Source organism: Gobius niger (genome assembly GCF_951799975.1).
Source record: "Gobius niger genome assembly, chromosome: 16".
Taxonomy (NCBI): domain Eukaryota; kingdom Metazoa; phylum Chordata; class Actinopteri; order Gobiiformes; family Gobiidae; genus Gobius; species Gobius niger.
Window position 1 is genome coordinate 10,185,368 of NC_136867.1, and position 23,025 is coordinate 10,208,392.

General features: G+C 45.6%; 1 protein-coding gene across 2 annotated transcripts; it reads right to left on the bottom strand.

Moving 5' to 3' along the window:
• Positions 1-337: 337 nt before the first annotated feature.
• Positions 338-22,769, bottom strand: evla (Enah/Vasp-like a). 2 transcript variants are annotated; one of them, XM_079573737.1, is made up of 14 exons: positions 22,376-22,769; positions 9,174-9,342; positions 8,324-8,504; positions 6,357-6,414; positions 6,211-6,275; positions 4,772-5,641; positions 3,266-3,504; positions 3,067-3,179; positions 2,501-2,528; positions 2,393-2,420; positions 2,198-2,258; positions 2,030-2,087; positions 1,893-1,950; positions 338-1,544 (listed from the first exon to the last, which is right to left on the bottom strand). In XM_079573737.1, the coding sequence occupies exons 1-14, from the start codon at positions 22,378-22,380 to the stop codon at positions 1,507-1,509; spliced, it is 1,971 nt and encodes a 656-aa protein (XP_079429863.1). In that variant the 5' UTR covers positions 22,381-22,769; the 3' UTR covers positions 338-1,506. The 2 variants fall into 2 exon arrangements, with proteins under 2 accessions (XP_079429863.1, XP_079429862.1); XM_079573736.1 differs by lacking the exon at positions 22,376-22,769 and adding an exon at positions 18,197-18,522.
• Positions 22,770-23,025: the final 256 nt, after the last annotated feature.

Below are 23,025 nucleotides of genomic sequence, written 5' to 3' on the forward strand. Positions count from 1 at the left end.
ATGGCATGTGGGGCTTGTGTCTGTCATGTGAGATTCCACCAAAGGCCCATTGTTCAGGTAATTGGCTCCAGCTGAAAAGCAATAAAGGAAGGACGATATTAATGATATTGTCAATAAACCATTATGGCCATTTATGTGGTTTCTATTGTTGAGTCTGGCCATTTATGAAGCACCCACAATGCTGTTGAATCAACCTAAATATGGATGTTGGCCATCGCAGTGAGTCAACGGGCCCTTGGACACTGAGTACTTTGATTCAGAAAGAGCTGCAGTACCTTTTTAGATATAAATGACCTACTGTTGCTGAAGTAGGCGAGAAGAAAGACAAACAAAACAGTGCTTTGACACATGTATTGAATGTTTTGAGCTTCCAGGCTTTAAATCCCCAAAATAGATGATAGCAAACAAGAGTGGGAAGTTTTTTTTTTCCATCCGTTAAAAGTCTTCTTCTTGCGAACACATGTATCCACTTCCATCACAGAAACCTCAACACATTCTGCATATCACATCCATAGGCGGCTCTGAGCCTGCGCACTTCCGTGGAGCCGAGAATCCTCCAAGAAACAAACCATGAAGTTAAACGTGCCACCGTGTCGTAACTTCTCATTCTATTCTCAAATGAAAACGAACATATAGAGAGCTAGGGGTTTCATGCATACGTGGGGGATTTACAGAGCAGAGACTGACGAAGTACATAGTGTAGAATCTAGATCTAAAGCTAGTAAAAAGCAGGTGGCACATTTACAACATAGGGCCTGTTTGGCGAATGATCCCAAGTCCAGCCATTATTATGAACATTCAGACGAACTCTCGCACTGGAGTTGCACAGCGGACTGCGTAGACGTCCCCAATAGTTCGGATCCACGTTTGTGAGGGGTAAAGTAGTTGATAGTGATTCACAATTCAGTAAAAGTAAAAGGAGAGACATCAGTGTGAATGAACATCGTCCAGGCACCCACTCCCTTTCGAGAGGTGAAGTGGGCGTAGGGTCCCTTCCATCCAGCGGATCATAGAGGGACCTGCTCCATGTTGCTCTTATTGTGCTTTGTCCTGGTGAAATATTTATGGCCTCGACAACTCAAGAAACTCAAGTCCAAAAAATACAAAAGACTGACAAAAAGGTGTGCAAATTTCCTTTTGCCTTTGTGAACTCATCAATAAAATACGCATTGCCATCAACAGTATCATAATAAACACCACAGTTTTTAAATAATAAAACGGTAAAAAAAAAAGAAAAGAAAAAGTAACTCAATTGTGGGACTCAACGGAGGATAAAGAATTGTAACACGGGGCCGGCAGCTCGAATGCCCCCCCCCCCTTCCCCATGGCGTGGTACGCTTCGGCCCCTCGCACTAGTGTGTCCCGTCTCTGTCCAGCAGACTCTAATGTTGGCACAACATCCCTGCGACGTGCAGAGGTCACAGAAACATTGAGAGAACATTGCTTGGTCCTCGTGTCTGTGAGTCCATCAGCCGCTCCAGCCTCTGCTCTCCTCATCCGCTCGCATTAGGACGTGGTGATCCGGCTCATTTCCTGTCTGATAGCTGCAAAAACACACAGGTTTAGAAGTAATGAAATTAGTAAAGTGAAATAATAATACGAATGGACTTGAGCTCATCATGGATAAAAGTACCCACAGCAAATGTCCCTATACACCCCGAGAGCCCCCTTTGTTGCTGTAAGTGTGCTGTGACATTTGTACAGGGCTTGATCTGGCTGCGAGAGTATGTTTAGGCCTAGTTCCTGGAGCAGTGTTAGCATATAGAGAAAACAAACGCAATCCCACTCCCATCCTCCTTTAGAAAACACAGCTGCAAACATACACATCCCCTGCTCTCTCAAGGTGCTCATGTATTTACCATATTGCTATATTTAAAAAAAAGTCGACTTACCATGTATAATTTCATCTTTAACCTTATGCAACTCACGAACAACTTCATCCAATATTTCCTGCAACAGAATCCAGCCACTTTAGTCAGTTTTTGATCGTCTCGTTTCAAAAATGGCCGACACGAGGAGATGCACGTACCTGCTTCATACGGTCGAACTCCGTGTCGGACTCGCTGGTGCTACCGATGGGTCTGACTCTGGAATGAAATGACAAATTACTATTATTTTTTTTCCACTGTTTTACAAGAGGAAATCCCTCATCTTTTCATGTGCACATTGCGAAGTTCATAACATCATCCCCACACACCTGGATACAAGTGAGGACTTATCTGCAGAGTTAGATCTTTCCCATGGCTTTTTCACAGCATCTACAAATCCGTGTAAAACAGAGCTAATGTTAGAGGGCAATAGTAGTCAATTTTGGATAATGTATCAGCAATAAAGGAGAATCAGGTATTCAAGGTCATGCCATGTGTGATTTGGAACACTTGGTGCTTCTCACCTGTCGAGTTTCGGCCGCTCGAGTCGTCCTGCCCAAAAGCAAACACAAAGCCCCATCAGACAAAGACAATCAGGGCCTTAATGGTTGGCTAAAAGAGCGGTCGCTTACCTCATCAGGTTTCTCCGAGGCTTTCCTCCTGTGGACAAACAGAGCAACAGGATGTCACAGTCAACATCCATGAAATAGAACTGGCTACACATTAACTGCAATGATCCTTTATGACGGCTGTAAAGCATCTGCTAGCCAAGTAGAAGAGGGGCGTGTGAGGAGAGGGTAGAGAATGGCTGGGGAAAATGCATTAGGACGTGAGAGACGAGAGACTCATAAACTACGTGTACGTGCCTTCAGGAAATATCTGTTGTGGCCAAAAGTAGGGTGAACGGGTTTTAAAGTAACAATTCCCCCTAGGAACAAGGATATTTTGGGGAGAAAACACTAAGAACTTAGTTAGTGCTCCATACACATAGAATATGGGGTTAGACTGGTTAAAGAGCAGGTAGGTAGGAATGTCTGTGCAGGAAATCTGTTGGATGACTTGCATTCTACTGGTAACTTTAACAGTGAGCTTTTGAGGGGCCCCTAGTATCTGCTCTCTTGTACGTCTGCAGAGTTTGCCTTTGCCAGGAAGCAGTGCTGCATGTCAAGTTTTACGTTGATGAATTGTTCAGTCATACCTGCGTGCGAGTAAGGCATTCATCTCCTGCATCAGACCTTCTCCTCCGCCGCCGCTGCCTCCACTGGAACGGTTCGAGTCGGCTTTACCAGAGCTGGGCGGGCTGCTCTCATCCTGGGACACACATCAGCCACATCTTATTCATCCTTAAATGTTGTCTTCAGTGTAGAACAGATTCATTCATTCATTCACTCACTCACCCTTTGAACTTTGCGTAGTTTGGCTCCAGCCAGTGCTGCAGCCAGACCTGAGGGTTGGTGCGGGGCCCCAGGTGGCCCCCCAGGAAGGCCCCCACCTGTGGGCAGAGGCGGGGGCATGGGAGGGGGCACAGCCATGGGGGGAGGAGGGCCCGGAGGTGGTGGCGGGGCTGGAGCCGGTACTGCTGCCGTGGGAGGCGCCACAGACAGCATGGCGGGGTGACCGGCTGAAACAGGGGGGCCTGAGGAGCAACAGGGAAGGAGACGGTCTAAGAAGAGCCCCGGGTGAGGGCTAACGAGGACACTCTCCCAGCTCTACAGTGTATGTGGTTCAGGTGCAAAATGTCCGACAGGCTATCTAGTCTATATGCCATGTATGTCTTTACTAGAAAATATGTATGAAGATTCCTTCAATAAATGTGACTGCATAAAGAAAAATCGAACAATCAACAAAGAAGACAAGAGACACAGAAACATGGGCTTTGTATGGCCTGTTTCAGCACATGACGCTAAGGTGCTGCTGCTTAAGGGCGTCTTGGTCGAGAGCACTTAAATGTTGAATGTTTGCAAGATGCTCTTGGTGGTTTGAAAGACTGAACCTTTGTTGCCTTAGGCTATGAGACACATGAACAAGTTTCACTGTATGTGAACATGCTATTCCTTAATTTAAAAGCTAAGAACACCCAGAATTTGCTCACTGAGCTTTAGCAATTACAGGGCTGCATAAGCATTTGACTTGATTGGGGACAGGTGCTGGGATTGTGAAAATAGGAGATGTTCATTTCCAGACTGGTTTTAGCCAGACAATCTGTCAACCCTAAATGTGCGGTTCATTCTCCTTTGTGATTGGACAATCGCCTTGAGACATTTGAGACGCAACCATGCCACGCTGTATCAATCGAGTGTGTCACTAGGATTACGATTGGCGTCACATGTTCAGTAAGTGTCAAGTATTTCAATTATCGATTTGTCGGCTAAATCATTGATTCGCTGTTTCAGCCCTAGCCTTGGCTCTTTATGGTCGACTGTAGCTATTCAGGAACCACATCCGTGATGTGTTATGTGTGTATTATTATCATTATAATGAGTATAAAGTGCATATGACACTGATTGTTGGGCAATAAGTGAGGTGCATTCAGGAGCTGAGAACCTTCTGGCTCATTCTCTCTCACAAACACACGCACAGACACACAGACACACAGATACACAAGGACAAACACAGATCAGAACAAGTCAAATGGACGCAGTTTTAAAATTTAAATAAGTAGCTTGGTACACTTCAGATGTTTATGCTGGGAATCCTACATCTACATTATTTTCGAGTGGAACAACACTTGTTTATTGTTTGATTTTAGGTCAACTTTGTTTTATTGTCAGTATTATTTAGGACACTGCGATCCATCTTTAAAATTGTCCAGATGCCTAGTTCTAACCCGTTATGTGTTTGTGTACCTGGGACAGTACATAGTAAAGTAAATGCCCGCCTCCGCCTTCGCTCCTTATACTTACTGCTGCTGGCCATGGGGGGCTGCAGGGGGACTGGGGAGGGGGTCTTCTTGGGTGAGCCCCCATCAGAGGCAGTATAAGAGGGGGGCGAGGAGGGGACAGGGGCCTGCTGCTGATGCTGGTACACCTGTGGTTGCTGTGGCGACGACTGCAGTTGCTGTGGTGATGGCTGCTGTTGGGGGTGAAAGGTGGGGTACTGAGGTGGGCCATAAGGGCCTGGAGGAGGGGTGGGGTCACAGTATTGAGCAGGGTCTTCAGGCTGACCGTTAGTAGTATGCTGCTGCATGTGTGGAGGCGGGGGCTGGTAGTGCTGCTGGAGCTGAGCCTGGGGTGGGGTTTGTGGGGGATAAGCTGAGTTAGGGTCCGGAGGGGGGGGCTTCATCCTCACCGGAGGCAGGGGGTGGGCCACAGGGAGGACTGGTTGAGGGGGTAAGCCCTGTTTTACAGGAACAGCCATCATGACTGGGGGGGAGCTGGATTGGGGCATCTGCCCGTACATGTGCATCTGCATCTGCTGCAGGTGTGATGCAGACCAAGTGCCATGTTTAGGGGGGAGCACCATCTCCTGCTGTTGTTGCTGATGGTGCAGGTGGCGGGCCATTGTGGGAGGGGACAGGGGAATCTGTCGGACCTGCCGGCCCTGCGTGTTCACCCCGGCCTGCACCGGGGAAAAGGCAGAGGCCAGGGAGGTGGACAGCTGAGCCTGGAGCTGTGCCTGGAGCTGGGCCTTGTCCTGAGCTGGGGAGGGGGGTGAGTCGGAGGCCACACGGGCGTAGGATGGCGGCAGTGTGCTAGCGCGGAACTGTCTGTACTCAGGAGGGGTGTCGGGATGGACAGGGGGGTTGGACACTTTATATTGGAGGGTGGAAACGACTGACAGACAGAGCCACAAAGATAGAGACAGACAGAGGTGTGGGCCACGAGAGGAGGGCAACAGACAAAGGAAAACAGAAAAGAGAAACGTGAGCAGATGAAAAGCAAACAACTGAGCAAATCAAGTAAGTAAAGATGAGAAATCAATAGCAATCAAAAACAGAAGCTTACAGCAAATAAGAAAGAATTAACTCATAATTATCATAATCAAAAAGAACAAGCAGCAAAATGCAACATGACTGAGCCATGGTCTGAGTTTATGGCGGCCGGCGCTGGAGACAATGATGGCAGTCGAGCATGTTGCAGGACAGGGTCCTGACAGGACAGGGACAGTGCTTTAGGGACTGGGACACTCATGTGTGCATGGTGAGCGCATACACACAGGCTGGGGGCAGTGACTGTAGGAGGGGACAGGACATCACACACACCGGACACTGAGCTGTTACGGGATCAGCGCCTGGAATGTGCCCAACACTAGTGTTGAAATGAGCTGTTTGCTAACAGAGCAACAGCACGCAGAGGACTCTGTGGTGCACCGCGGTTTTCCCGTGTGTTTGTCTAAGGCTCACCAGATCCTGATGTGCGTCTCTCCCTCTCCTTATGAGCCTGCTGTATCTGGTGCTGCTCCATCATCCTGTCAACCACAAGGTGCCCTGTCATACGTGTTGATGAAAGCACGCACACACTTACACAACACAAACAAACATTGATGTACCTCCTCTGTGCCTCGCTCTCCTCTGAAGACGGTCCATTCTGACGCTGGACCACTGGACCTGAACAATGAGAGCCAAAAGATGGGAACAAAACAAAAATACACGTCATATTAAACATGCTTTTTGAAACAATAAACAATACACCTGTACTGTCTGAAGGGTCTAACATCGTGTTGTCGTGTATATTCATGACGGTGTCACAGCTTCATGAAAGACTCCAGACACACAGTCACCGCATGAATGGTGAGGAGATAAAAATAGAGACACATTTTAAATCAGGTGTTTCAAAACCTGCCCAGGGCCCCCTGCTGCCAGTGACAGAGGACCAGTCAATACACTTCAACAGCAAAGTGTCATGAGAGAGGCCTCGACCTGTTCGTTACAGGGAGATGAGTTTGGGAACAGTTATACCTGGGCATAATGTCCAAAACTCCATTCTCCAGTGACTGAAATAGTGTTCGATTCTAGATCCTCCAAAGTCCAACTGTGGGAATTCTGTTCCACTAAGGATAGAAACAGAACCTACAAAAATAGATTGGTATAAAAATGGAAGTTCACTTTATGCATGAGGGTCTGTATTACAGCTTGTATGTACTGCTAATGATAAATATAGCCTGGTTTTAATATGTGCCGTTTAGGCAATGATTTCCTGTCAGTAGAGCAAAATATTCCATTGAATAAACAAGTGTTTTTCTCTCTTCAGAAATGAAGAGTAGCATATTGAGTAGAGGAGCCTTGAACACACCCCTGACACTCCCCTGCGCCTGTTGTAAGCAGAAAAGCAGAGCCGTGCAGCAGATACAGCAGGCTCTTGAGACAATGTCATAAATATAAATAATTGTGATAAAATGATTATCATAATTATTATTATCATTACAGGGAATTACAATTTCTAACATACATACATACATTCTACACCCAAGGCTCACTAAATCCTAATGAAGTATAAAAAACTCCTTAAGACTCCTAAATCACAACATGCGTGTTGGACTTGACCCAAGGCGTACAGCTCTCCTTGTTGGCATGGTGATGGAATAAACAGGAAGAGAAGATGGGCATGACAAGGCATGTCTGAGAGATTAATTAATAAAACACTCTCGCTGCCTCATCAACAGCACATCATTCAGTATTTCAACAAGTGTCACCAATACCAGCCGCCTGAGACGCTGCTTCTACTCCACAGAACCATTTCCACATTAGTGTTACAAAACATCACACCCTAAAAGGCTTAAAGGCTTAAAGGAGGAACTTCAGCAGGCACAACATGAAGCACACAGACATCCTTGTGAGCGCTCGGAAATGCCAGGGCATTCTCTGGAATCACACTGAGGGTGGGATGTGAAAACATTACTTATAGCCTCTCTCCAAACTTACTGAGCAAAATGTGGGCTGAGGACACCCGTCTCAGGACACCAGGGGACCCCTCTGCAGTTAACATCATCCCCCACAGTAAACAGGTCACAGCACAGGTCCGGGCACTCACACATTACACCATTCTCTCTGGGTATTGCCATGGTCTGGAATGACTGCTCCCAAAAATAAAGAGAGGCGCCATGTAAGCACAGAGCCCGACGACATCCCGGCTCTGAGCGGATATTTTAACCCTGCCACTGATAGGTCAGTCACACGGAGGGAGATGACACCCCTTACAAAACAGCTATAGGGCTCCGCGCAGCTCGTAAGTGTAACCAGAGCTTCCCAGAAGTGAAGGAGGAGAAGGCATGGGTTGAGCTTGTGTTGATGACGCTCAGGATTTTAGAATAAAAAAATACTTCACAGTGAATTGTGTGATTTTGGAAATATCGTGTGACCTATATTCAATGTGGTATGAAACAGTGGAACAAACACAACAACGCTACACTTAAACCGTACCAAGTGTAGGACAGGAATTGCTTTTCTCTATAAAGACCACCAGATGGAGCTAAAATGAAGGCCCCTCATGAGCTCCTCTTGTTGTGTCTGACGTTACCTCCGCTGTCTGGGGAGCTGAGCACGTTGAGGGCAAACAGCATGGCGTTGGAGAAGGTGGTGGCCTCCTCTTTGCTGGCGAAGTTGAGGCCGTAGACCTGCCGTGCATCTCTCCACTGGTGGAAGGTGGGCGTAGCCTGGTTATACTTCAGCCCCTTCACGATGGAGTAGTTTATCACCACCTCCACCGGTAACAAAGCAAACAGAACACACTTAAATGACATAACACTCCCGAGCTCACCTTGGTTTTGTTCTGACACTGGTCTCTCTTTGTGTATATATGCGCTGGTGTATAAAATGCATCACAGATAAGCTGGAAAGTGAGGGAATAGTCAGTGAAGCGTAAACCATGTACAAAATATGAACCTGGCTTGACTTTCTCCATGTCTTTTATAGACAAATTCACTCTGGTCGTGCTGTGATTAAATGTAATTTCAAGGCGGCGCAGATTAAACCATTCAGAGAACTTTGACAAGTACCTTTTCATTTTCTTCACTCGCAGTGGCGACAGCTGAGGATTGCTTCCAAATATAGTAGCATAGCAAAAAATGATCTTGTTTTTAAGAAACACTCATAGAGCTGCCAGTTCATCTTATCACTTAAAAACAGTATCGCAGTAACAGAAAATTGATTTGATGAGACCACGAAATTCTGATGATGGACAAACATGGAGAAAGTCAAGTGAATAGCCAGGCTAGTATCATTATAGTTACTTATTGAAGCACTCAATCTTTTGAAGTAGCAATTCATCCACTCAAGGGATGTAACAATATGGATGTAGGATGTTAATGGGACATTGTTGGATATGTTTTTATCCCAGTCTCTGTCGTGCCCGGGATGTGTCGTAGTACCTGCTGGTCCTGCAGCTTGACCCCCACCACTCTGAAGGTGTTGTTGGCCGTGTTGTGGTAGATGTTAATGCGGCTAAAGCCCTGCTGTCCCGGTTTGATGGGCACCCACTTTTTACTGGCGTCATCGTAGACCATGACAGAGGCCCGGGCCTGGCAGATGCTCTGTTCACTGCAAGACACAGATAAATGTGGCATATTAGTCAACAAGTTTGCACAAGACCTTTCCAGATAATGTTACAGCATTCGACTGTGCTGTCCTGTAAATAGGTTGGTTCATGTGACAGCAGAGCAATCTTAAGAGCCTATAGTTCAATAGTGACAGAAAGAACCAGTCGGAGGAAGAATTTGCTTTTGACTGACACAATGCAGATGTTTGGCCCTGGCTTATGGGTTAAAGATGCACTATGGAACATTTTATGTGGAAAGAAAACGTAAGTGTGCTCATGACCTTTTAGTGACCCAGCGGCTGTATGTGTGGTTAGCACGGCGCCTTTACCCCATCATAGTGGCCACTGTGATACTTCAGAATCAACTGTTTTGAGAGTTTCTGGTAGGTGTTTTAGACGTCACTGTGATCAAAAGTAAAAGCGTTGTTGTGTCACAAGGTCAATTACACACAAACATTAAGTTGTCACATAAAAAGTTCCATAATGTACCTTTAATATGCAATTACAAAGCTTATTCTCATGGAACAAAAACTGACACAATGTCTTCTCTGACACTACAAACAAGCAAATATTTTCTCATAATAGTGTCCAAAAGAGGTAAAAACATGATAACAACATGAGCGCGTTTCGTGACCGCTCAGCAAAAATAACTTTAGGCAACCAAGGTTAATGTGGTAGGTTAAGTCTGCTGCACCCATACATTTATTTACACTTAATATATATGTATCTACTTAAATGTCAGCGATGTAATGTTCAATGAGATAATCTGTAAGAAGTAATAATGAAGACAATCAATATTTGAGTATTAAATATTTGGGAGAATTTCTTTCAAAAACAGTGAATCTTCCATAGATTTTAGACACTGTTGCTTCTGAAGAAATGAATACAAGACTGTTTTGTGTTGTTGCACCTTAAAACACCATACAGACTCTCAGTCTGGATACTGGGCTGAAAATAGAGAAAGTCTGACCTCTAGTGGAAAACCAAGATAATGCATGAGGCAAAAGACTGACAAGACACAGACAGGGTGGTTTAACAGATATCCCCTCAGTGAGATCCTTCCAGACCAAAGCAGCATCACTATAAATGCTGGAACACATGAACACAAACCCCCCCAGTTAAAGGTGATCAAATATGAACGAAAGCTCAAGGAAAAGGCCCAAACTGAGAGTGTCAACATCTGGCTTGTTCAGGACTTCCCGGTGGCTCTGCTTCCCACAGCTGTACACGCCCACTGGCCCACAGAGCCACAGCGCTGTGCTGTGGTGTGGACAGATTGTGGTCCGTCATCAGGGTGGGAGAGGCCCACGCTCTAATGACACGCTGCACAGGACCGAGGCGCAGTCACAGCCCCAACAGAGTCTCAGCAGCAGCATCAGAAGAAGATCGCCTTGCCAAACTACAAGAAAGCCCTCTCTAATGCTCAGTCTTGTTCATTTGTCACCTGTTAATAGATTGCTGAGTGAAAAACAACTGCAACCTCTGTTTCCTAAAGTACTGTTTTGAAACGATAAGAACATGTGACAACGCTCCAAGCTGCAAAACAACATTTCTGCCCAGCATCAACTTCACACAGATTTTGAGATCATGAAAGAGATGCAAGATCTCATGATTCAGCTACTGCAGGTTACAATAAAAGTAGCTAAAGCTCACAACACTTTACTTCAACCCAGTTCAAAAGCGTAGGGCTGTTGCGAGAGGTTCACACATTATAACTTTCCGCCACTGGATCTCAGGAGTCACATAAGTTGATTTGACTTCCTCTGAAAGGTATTGTGCAAGCAGCTGCAAAACAACAACATTAAAGTGCATGCCCATGTATACCCATGTATACGGCCTAAAAGCTTAGTTACATACTTTGAGGGGCATCATGCTCCATTTGCCCTGGTTCTCTGGTCACCCTATGACCGGTTTCTTGGTGTCCACTTTGACAGGGAGCAGTGCAGTTCAGAGTGGGGTCTCTGGAGGTCATGTCATGCGGAGGCCATGCCTGAGAGAATCACGTGACCCGGTGAGCATCACTTCAGCTGCAGACTGAGAAAATGTCAGTGAACGCCGCCAATCGCATTTCAAATCACTGACATTACAGATGATGCGTGAAAACTCATCTGGCATAAACAGCATCAGAAAGGTCTCGAGAACTCAGCAGGGCTTTCAAACGTCCCCATGCTACAATATCGATCTCAGAAACCGTATTCCTAAAAGTTCAGAGAGAAGAGCAGAAATACTTGCTCTTTAAGTTACAGGAGAATCTGCTCTGTCTTGTTTTTTGGTTGACTTTCTAGAACTTGCAAACCATAAATTACATTAATTAGGAAAGACCAGCAAAAGGCTTGTGGTTGTGAATAGCATTCTGCAAACTACAACAAGCATATTTGTTTGTCCTGTATAAAATATTTCTCTCGACCAGCCTGAGCTGCGTCTGTCACACTGGTGAAGTGGACACTGTAATTACGCACCCGCACTAGACTATAATATTGGACCATACTTGTCCCAAAATAACAGCCATGCTTTTGTGCTGAGGCCAGCTCAGGGCACACTACTACGGCACACGGCCTACAGCCCGTCTAACGTAGGGGCGTGTCTGTGGCTTCTCCTGCGGGGGCGTGTCTGTGATATAGGAACAGCATCATGATCTCTCAATTTGGATGAGTGCTTTTATGTGTTTGCAGCTCTATATTCAAACACAGACACATGCCACTTACTTTCCCCTCACCCAATCTTCCTCCTTTCATGCTCTGAATGAGTGAACATTTAAATTGCTGCACAGGCTCTAAGAAAATAGGGATAGAACATACAGCATTTGCCATAAAGCCCAAGCCTTCGGGGCGTGGAAAGGGGGTCTCGTGCAGCCTCCAGGTCCTGTCTGAGAGGCAGGATTAGAGACAGAGGCAGATCATTAGCTCAGCGCAGTCTTAAATCTAAATTAACTAGGCTTTGAGTGTGGCACAAGGCCTCTAATCTACTGCGTAGGGAAAGTAAGGAGGCCCCAGAGGGACTGAAAGCAGCACGAGCTATTACCCACAAACAGTGAGAGGCCTGCTCATTTGGAGAACTGCTCACTTATCTCCTCGAAGCCTACTTACTGCTGTTTCGCTTCTTCATTTACTGAGACATTAATTAACACGGACCACTCCCAGCTCCCAGCGCAAAAAGAGCTTTGACTCCAAGATTCACAATGGGTAAAAATGGTTAATAAGAGCGATATTCAATTACTATACGCAATATATACTTTTCCCCCACAATTAAGTGACGCTGCCAAATCCACAGGGCCATATCTGGATGTTGTGACCCGATTGTCCCGCCTCCTCACTAATGTGCACTGATTTTCCAGATTGTTGACGCTATAATCTACAGACATGATGTGAGCAGATTGAGAGAGCGCAACCTCTGACCGGCTGATGCGCCGCATACTGAGTTTAAAGTGAGCGGGCCGGCGCAGCGTCCCTATGGCATTAATACTGTACCGACTGCATTAAATGTACTTAAGTTCTCACGGGCCGGAGAGAAAGCGCTAATGCCTCCCCTTTTTTTTTTTTTTTTTTTTCAGATTCACGTATGACCTAAATATTTGCTGGCAAATCAAATGTAGGGTATACAAATCAAACAGAATCCATGAAGACTGTTGGCTACAAGGCGTGGACGAACAACAGAAGAGCAGAAACGCATTGCCATCAGCAGGATGAGCAGTGATCGGAAAGCCCAGTGGGTTAATATATCGCTCCCTGCTGTTCTCCCGCTTTTACCCACTGCTATCCTGTCTGATAAAACCGAGCCACACACACACACATAAAACAGCAATAATGAACCGCTCTCTCCATCCGAGCCTTGTGGTCCTGCTCCTCTGCTCAGACAGCGCTGGACAACGCTGCGCTGTGGAGATGCGAAAGTGCAGTGGCCTGGATGCAGTTTTCGCCAGGAGCCATGAGTGCATTAAACATGTATGGAGGCTTTACAGAGCGCTGCTTTACAGAGAGAGCTGCGAGGAGAGGAACACTGGCCTTCTCAGTCGCCTTTCAATGGGAAACCAGCAGCATCACGGCAGCCTCCATCGTCCTATAGAAGGCTTCAACATTTAGAACAGGATAGTAGAGCAATGATTATCACGTAGACTATGAGCGATGATGGCATGGTGCTTTGTACTCATCAGATCTACAGCCTCCTGTGGCAGCAACAGCTCATTTTTTGGAGAATAAAACCGGCAAACACAAAATGGCATTCACTCATTTGTTGATCGAGCTGGACATATGCAGTCATTGCTCTTGAAAATGTTAAAGGTTGTCTATTTACAAAGCAGAACTGATGAATGAATCAAAAATGATGCCATATTATTTCTATGTCATTCAAATTGTTTAGATCATTTTTATTTCAGCCTTAGAAATGACGTATATTGAGAGGATGAAAAGGCTTTGGGGTCTGGACTAAAGCCTCTGGAGGTCCTGATCTGGAACCAGGTCCGCCATTTGGGGACCCCTGTCATAGACCATATTTCAAATTGCTAACAAAAGCTGCTTGTTGAAAGAAAAAACCTGAATCAATATTAAGAATATGCTGCCACATACTGCCAATTTCCAAAAGAAACTAAATTGGGAGGATCGATGATGTGGAGACCAATCTATAGAAAAAGGAAGCAACGAATTTTAAGACAAAAAGTAAAAACTTCCCTTATTTGGTCTTGCTTTTCCCCCAGCGGACCAAAATGGCCACTAATGTTCGTATTACTTTCACTTAAAGAATGTTTTCTATTTTGTGCAGTATACAATGCAGCTCCTAATCCAAAACAGCCTGTGTGTGCCTGTGGTGAATGACCGTTTGTTCAAACCAGATTAAGAATACAGATTAGTATTTTAGTTGAGATTTAGAAAGAAAAACAAATCTACAGAGGAAGCCGTTTCTGCTTCTGATAAGCCGTAACATTCATTTAACAAAACAGAGTCATTTTGTGTTATCCATTAGCCTGCGCCCTCCACCGTTCATTGACATTTCAGGACAATCCCAAAGGTCACGTCAGAGCTACAGTCTGATAACTTTATCCAACAACACAGTTCTCATATCTATATAACACGAAAGAGTCTTGGTCAAAAGGCTAAAGTGAAATGAAAATATGTCGTCAAGAAGCACCACAGCTACAGACCTGGAGCTGATGCTGATGTGGTTGTAGAAGAGTCCAGAGTCGCTGATGCTCTGAGGGAGGCAGTACCGCAGCACCTGCACGCGAGGCCCATCCATGTCCCCGATCCAACTACGCACAAACTATCACCGTGCAAACTCATTCACAAAAAACGGTGCGAATCCGAGCCGAACAACATACTCGCAGCGCGAAATAAACGAAATGTTCAAAAGAGCTCCGCGGCATCTGTGCAGTCCACCCGTCAGAACAAAGAGCGACAGACTGGGATGAACTCCGAGCCAGATGATGATGATGATGATGATGTACTACTGTGGGCACCCAGGGGAGATTACCTCATATCCGTCTGCCCCCCGCCGCCTCACCCATGCTCACATTTATGAACATGAGCCCCCTCCTCCAGGCCGGAGCTTTGAGGACACTTGGGGGTTAACAGGCAGTAATCAGCCGCTCCTGCATCATGGCGTTAGTAGGTAAGGAAAGCCCTTCTCCCGACGCGAGCCCATGCCTCACATCGAGGAGTTAGTAGTGAATAAAATCCAAACAATTAACTTTAGAGTGCGGATAAGAATTCTAACTTAAAATAATTATGCTGTCTTCTCCTAATGACCAGCTCGACACAGAAAATGCTGTAATTGGTAATCGAGGGCCTAACCTATTTCAATCTCATATTATTCATAGGTGTCTTTTTCCAACAACACCAAAATCTGTAATAAAAAAGATAAATGCATGTATTAATCGCAATTAGTCGCATTTATTTGGGGTTGTATTTATTCTTTTAGAGCTATATTTTACCTGCTTCTTTGCATTTGTCTACACTTTAACTTGAAGTGGAGATGTGAGGCCCGTGTGATCATTTCAAACACTTCAAAGACAATAGCAGCTTGATTCGTTTTGGAGAAAGATCTGTCTGAATAAGTTAATGTCGGCTTAACTGTGTGAATAAACAAGTCTGACAGTAAAATTGTTTTTGGCTTTGCGCGGTGTTCGTCCCCCTTAGCAACGTCTTGCAGGGAAAAGAAACTGAAAAAGTGTCTGTGCTGCTAAAGTAAAGTGTGATTAGCGTTAAACCTTATGCAATTAACCTCTTAACCCCCGCCTTAACCGAGTGCATTGTCTCCAGCTGAGCTAGTGTGAGGCCTCATTTGAAAGCTAAGACCTACAAAAACTGATCTAAGCTTCTTCCTCGTTATGATTGTCTTCTCATCATGTTTTGTTGCTTTTTTGATTCTGGTCACATTTTTGTGGCGTGATCATTAAGAACACAGGGAAAAAAGCACTGAAAACGTGACAAAAATGTGGAAAAAAAAAAAACAATATAGCAATGAAAACATGATAAAAACGCAACAAAAGTGACTATAACGTGATAACAAAAACAAGGAAGAAGCTTAGATGATTTTTCTAGGTCTTAGCTTTCAAATGAGGCGTTACTCTGGCCTATAGGCTGTCGAGAAGCTTTTAGATTTGGTTAAAGCTGGAGAAAATGTGTTCGGTTAAGGTGGGGGGGGGGAAGTCCCGGCCCTAATTGAAACTATTCCTACATTCATCATCATCATCATCATAGGATCAAATCACAATTCGAATTCATAAAAAACACATCGCCAACCCCCACCTACAGTATGTATGGTTTGTACAAGATCTGCCCCCTTCCTCTCCTAAAGAACATTTGCAAAGGTACAAGTGCTCAATCATCTCTGTAACAGCCTGATGCTTCGTAACAGGATATGCTCCTGCGGCCCTTGACCCTTGAGTGGCCCACCTCAAATGCCAGCTGTCATGACATCACACTAAAATGAGATGAGTGATGAGCAGAAATAGCTTGGTTTTGGTCCATAAGTGCTATTCTCAGCTCCTGTTGAGGCCTGACCGTGGACCCTCTCGGAGATCCCCATTGTGGTGTATGTATGTATGTGTGTGTGTGTGTGTGTGTGTGTGTGTATGTGTGTGCGTGGACCCCGTGCAGCAGTCCCGACCCACCGGGAGAACTGCCGAATCAGCTGACCACCGAAATGACTTCACTTATTCATGATCCACGTGCGAACGCCAACAGGCCTCCAGGAAAACTGTCATTCCCGATGCCATAAGTACAATCTGGAGCGCACCCCTCCCCCCTGCGCCTCCAGCCCGCTAATCCTCATCCTTAAAGGAACACTGCTCCGTTCGCTGTAATGTGGAGCACACAGGCGGCGGTGAAGGCGAGGAGAAGATCAATGCGTTTAGTTTTAACACAGAGATGATCATTCCGTGTGGGTGCAGTATTTAAAAGGTCGAAACCAGCGCAGCATCGCAGAGGAGCTCATCCTTTTCCAGTTCATACAAAAGGAGAGGGCATGCGGCATCATAGCAGTTGATCCAAGTGAATAGACTTTTTTCTTTTTAGACGTCTTGTTACAATGCTTACAGTAGAGTGACAACTGAAAATGGCCGAGGCCCCAGATGGAACATCAAAGCAAACAAATTTACGCAACAGAAGGGGACGACGAGTAACTGGCAGAACAGAACAAAAAGTATAAACTAGAGTGAACGCAAGAAATTCAAGGCACGAAATATGGACTAAGATCGGCAGATAGTGTGATTTAAATCATTCATTAGAAATATCGAGGGGGATCAGGTGGGGGCGGGAGTCAGCTGTAGTGTGCATTACTAACCTGGTTAATTTGCAATAGATAGCAACAAAGAAACAACAAGCAACAAGTACAAGGATCAAAAAACGGCGTCAATAAGACACACTGGACTCTAATCCAGATATAATAGAGATAGGTCACAATGCTATAACTACTATTAAACTTCAAAATCATCATGGAAACCGATTTGACTGCACTAAAGTTTGTACGAATTTACAAGTAGCAAAGGAGAAGTAGTAACATCCTGTCAATGGAGCTCCTATTAGGGCTGTTTGGGAAATACACAATCACAATTTTACAGCTAACAAGCATAGTCACTTGGGGAGAAACTGAAAGATGAACTGCTAAACAAGTTCAACAACAAAACACATGTTTTACACATGTTTGTGGATGTCGAAACTACAGAGTTAATGATAAACTATGACCAATGGAGATTCCGCTGTTTGCAGAGAAGGACACTTATTTATATAACTATTTGCAAATGTTCAAATTGCACTCAGATTACGATTTCCTTTGCAGTCAATGTTGAAGCTGTGGTTCTCGATGCTGAACTTCTACACCCGTGAAGAGTCAGCTACACCTCTGAGCGTGGCAGCCTCCGGCAGGACATGGCGCTGCTCCCCTGTTGCCTCCTAAAGTGGCGTGCGACGCATGGAGCCCAGTGGATTACCAGAGGGCAGCCGGTCAGATAAAAAAACCTCACATTTACATCTGACACCTCATTTTCTCGCCGCTTGCTCTAATCCAGCCTCCATGTCATCTGTGTGCTACTACAGAGAGAGCATTCCATCAGCTGCTTCCCGCCTCGCAGACAGAGCAGAGAACTCCCCAAAAACTCTACAAGCCAATAAACAAACGCCTTCCTTCAGAGAAACAGAAAAGGGAAGGACGATTTTTTTTCCCCTCTCCGTCTCTTTCCAGAGCTCGAAGCAGAAGCAGATCCATTATTTAGCAAAAAGTAGCTGGAGAAAGAGCACCAATAAACAGAGAGAGGGCTTCAAACAGACAAGAGTTCCTAATCACAGCAGGGGGAAGATGCACCACAGAAAAGCAGGTTCTAGCAAAAGTAAAAAGGAGCGGCATTTTTCTTTCTTTTTTTGTTACCCGAAGTCGTCCAGGGAGTACATGGCTCCAGAGCAGGTCTGAGAGGGATTACAGAGCGGAGGGACGGCGGCTCAACCACATTCTGCTCACATCCTCCACGGCACAGAGCACAGAGCAGCCGAGTGGAGGAGCGAAGGAGGGAGAGAGCGGAAGACCAGGAGTGAGGAGCAGAACGGGGAGCTGCTCATGTGACCGCCCAGCGAACCAATCGCAACCGCCCGACGGACTGTGACTGAGCCGCAAGGAAAACACAGCTTTAAATACATTCAAGAAAGCATGAAGAGGACAGCCACAATATAAGCTATAAGCTGCAACCATATGGAGGATGAAAAAGAAGGAATGGTTTTTCACTGGAGACATATGGGGGAACAAAATCACAACCCTGACTATTTTACTTAAGTGAAATCAGGCTTATTCTAACATTTGTTCCACTGATTTATTCCAACACAAGTAATAGATATGAGAATGTATATGTAATGAAATGTAGTCTTTGGAAACAAATCTAAACTGTGTTATGTATAGCTTCAAATTGGCCTACAATACACTCTAGAAACGTTATTCATGTCAAGAGCATTCATTCCAGTCCAAGGGGTTGGGAGGGACCCCTGATTTGGGCCCCAAAACCTCACAGGGGTCCCCCAGAGGTTCTGAGAAAAAGAGGTCCAAACTTACCAACTACAGATTATTGTAGAAAGTCTTTAATCACCATGGGCGGTGGTTCTCAATAACGAAAGAAATACACAAACATGTGACATTTAGACTGCTTTGTCTCTCAAAAAGGTTCAGGTTAATTAAACTACTTCTTATAGAAAGTACTTCTTATCCTTTTGTGAGGGAGATTCCTCATCAAGTACATGTGATTTTTATTTTCTAGCAGCTTTTTTCTGTCACTTTCTGTCTGTTTTTTTTTTACACTTGCGATAAACTTGATATCTTTCAAACAACTATCTCGATATTGTTGTAGGCAATATATCTCACACCTCTAGATCAGAGAGAGAAAAATGTTTGGAATCAGGCATAAACACATAGATTTTTGAATATGATAAAAGAGTGATGGGGTATATAAATTAAAGAAAGAGGTATGATTACAGAAATAAACTGCAGCACACAGAACAATCGCCAATGCAACAACATCTGACTGTGCTACACAAATGTCAAATCTCCATGTTTCTTTGCCCCCAAGTCGTCCAAATGACACCGTGGCATCCCTCCCATATGTTATGATTATATCCACTAATAGAATCCCGCTACTCTGGCTCGTGCGCTGCAGCTGGACATCCGGAGCAGGAGGGCAGTCTGAAACAAAGCTCTGGTTCTTCTGTGGTTCCTCATTAGAACTCTCCCTCACTGCTGCTCCATCTGCTCCGGCAAATGTGCCCCATTAAGCCTCTTTGCACAGAGCGCTGGTGAAGCAGGGGCAGAGCAATAAAGAGCCAAGCAGAAGCTCAAGATTAGCATTTCACTAGAAACAACCGGGCCACACGCTAAGGATACTGGGAGTAAGTAGCGGTGGTGGTTCAGAGACTTGGTTTAGTTGTTTATTGTATTCAGACTTTGTGAAGAGGCTCAATACATGTCAGGATTATCATCTGATCCATCGTCCACATGACCCCGACACAGCCCAAGGACACGTCATGTGAACAGAAGCTCGCTATGATGTATGGAAAATGCAGAAAATGGACGGATTAGCGAGCTATAATAAAGTGAGGCCCCTATCAGCGCACTGTCTGGGGTGATGTCAAGTGAGGCCGGTGAGCTCACAACACGCACTACATTCAGTTCTTACTAGGGCTGTGGTGATGAGAGATGAAAGAGCGGCCACAGTAAATTAAAAAAATACTATCAGATATTCCAAAAGTTTGATCATGATGTTTTGGTGGGTTTTTTTGGTCTGGGTTTTGACCATAAATACATTTTCGTCAGGCAGTTTGAGTTAATAATCACAAAAAAGTAAATAAAAGTACTTTCAACATTGGATAGATTAATCAAATGTCCGACACTAGAATGAAGGAGCTAAGCAACAGAAAGTAGTGATCTGCAGCCGGGACAGGCCTGAATCAGCTGACCCTCAGCTGAGCAGTGTTGAACTCTTCTCCTCTTTCTCGTTATGTGGCTCTATTTATATTTTACTGCTTTTTGACAGAACAACCTCAGCTCCTCTTGAGCCACGTTTTGGTCCTAAGCATGGAGAAAAACAAGCATGTGTTGCAGACAGTCAAGTCTTTCAAGTCCAAGTGTTCAGTGGGTCCAAATCCGAGTCAAGATGACAAGTTCAGCACGTTCATGAAGAGTTTTCTTCATTGTTTGCTCTTTGTGTTCACTCCATGGGCTTTAAACTTAAACTGATATTACAAAGGCTTGTTGAAGCAGATATTCAGCAACTGTGACTGACTTGACTAGTGAGTCCCTGGCCAATAAGTCTGATTCCAAGTTCAAGTCAAAAGTCTGAATCTGGCACTTGAGTACTACATATCTAGTCTTTACCTGGAGAATGGGTCATATCTGTACAGGAGTGGTGAAGTAACCATGATGTGTAGGACCATATCTGGAAGAGCCGGCCTTCTCCAGCACCTGTAGGGCTAACCTCTTCTGTATTGGAGTCACGTGGTTGTTGGGATCAGCTGCGTTTGCCTCCCGCACACTGCACTCTCCCTCGTGTCACTCCTTGTCTCTGATGAGTCATAGCTTCACACACATTCCCAAAAACCCACTCTCTCCCTCACACGTCTGCCTCCAAAAACACACCAAATACAAGCAACCGACGAGGGGGGGGGGCGATAAACTGAAAGCGCATCTCTAACAAAGCTACTAATGTCTGCTCACTATAAATAGCTCCGCGCACATGTACACATGGAAGAGACAAAAGCACGTGCACGCCTCCGCAAGCGCTGCAAAGAGCCAGTGATGCCGAACAAACGCTGCACTGAATCACATCACATCTCGGTTCTTCGTCTGCTTTGTGCGAGGACCAAGAGGAGGACTTTTCTTTTGGTCAAAGTGCAGTGCCCCTGGCCAGCAGCACAGACAGGGCTGACAGCTGCTCGGTGCACTAGAAAGCCTCAATCTGTCCTGAGGAGAAGAATCAGAAGACGTAGTAATCAAGTCGGTGAGTGTGGGTCTTCAAAGAGTCCCTAAAGTATCTCAAACAAATGGGAAAATAGCAATTTGGTTAAGTTACGTTAGACCAGTTTAAACAACTTCAATCTTTATGGGATTGTTTTATTCCATAGCAAGAGGGTCAATTAGAATTCATCCAATGTTTGTATTGATTCCTGTTCCACACACTGCACACTTAATCACTGAACAAAACAAAAAAAAAAAAAAAACACAAAAACAAGAGTGCTCTATCTGCTTCACCGTGTTGATTTCTGTCTTGCCCCGCACAAACACAGCAGGTGAGGGCAGAACCGTGTACGAATTGTTTCATTGTAAAGTACACACACAAGGCTATATGGAGTCCCCCGGGATGGGATCAAAGCTCTGCCACAAATAGAGGCAGTGGCAGACAGTCAGAGCTCGAGGCCTCCCAGTTAGTGAATGTCTTTACTGCACATGATGGAAGAAAGCTCAAAATACCGCTCAGATATAGACACCGGTGGATCTGTTACAGTCCGGTGTGGGATGGGGGGGGGGGGGTTGGTTGGGTTGGGGGTCTAACCTGCCTGGCAACCATCACGGCGCCACCACCTCCTCAGACGGATGCACTGCGTAGTCTATATCCCCCCCCCCCCCCCCCCCCCCCCCCCCGTGACAGCTCCACTCCGTCACAGCGCCGCTTCCTCCCGCGGTGCCACCTTTACCGTGATGCTGCCGTTTCCATGACGACCCGCGGCCCGGCTTAAACCTGGCGTTCATCCCTTGGGCGGGTCCAAACGTGACAATGGAGGGCTAATAACGGGGGGAAACGGCGGATTTAGGGCGAACGGCTGCTCTTGATTGGCTGTTAGTGTAAAGCTCATTGTAAAGGACAATATAGACGGGCGACTGTGGGCCTAGGCGGGCCCCACAGGACCGCAATCTACGTAACGTAAGGCGCATAAGCATAACGAGTAGTTTCACCAAATAGATGATTGAGAAGACCATAAAAAAGGGGGAAACTGTTTGCTTTCAGATGAAGCGGAGGCTGAGAGTGGAGCGCATCTGTCAGGACGCGTCAAACAGAGCGCATGGCCCGCTTACCTCATAGTCCTCCTCCGTTTATTCAGTCAAACCAGGCGATCCTTTTCGGCGTACGTACTTAGGCGTTAGTTTTTGATATAAAAAAGTCTGTGAACCTTTGCGCTTCCACAGAATGATTAGCTGAAGAAGAGGGGGCTCACGGTGGTCGCTAAGCCTCGAGAGGAGCCCGCGCGGCCGCTTGCTTTGTGCTCCGTTGTCTCGGCTGTCCGCGCACGCTGCTGCTCCCGGGGCTGGAGTTCCGCGCGGCCATGTCCGCGAGCAGATCCGCGATGAAGGCCAGTGAACGGTGGGTGTGAGCTCCTGCCTCCTCCGCGTACGGTTCCGCTCCCATTCGGGGTGTTTTGGTGAGGTGGACTGATTTGGGGTAAATGCTAATAGGAGCGCAGAGGAAGAATGGGGGGAGTGGGATAGCACAATGCCGCCCCCTCGTGGACTAGATGTTTAGTTGCAACATGGTGTGCTCAATGAATATTATTGGTGCCATAGGTCTATGTTTATTATGGATATGGTTTATGACCCATTCATCACATCTAAAAATAAATCGCTTAAGATGTTGACTCATGCGCAGACCATGGCCTTATTCTTGTGGTTACTGAGGTTTTAGACTAGATACAAATGACACATACAAGGATAATAAAACAGAAAAAAAG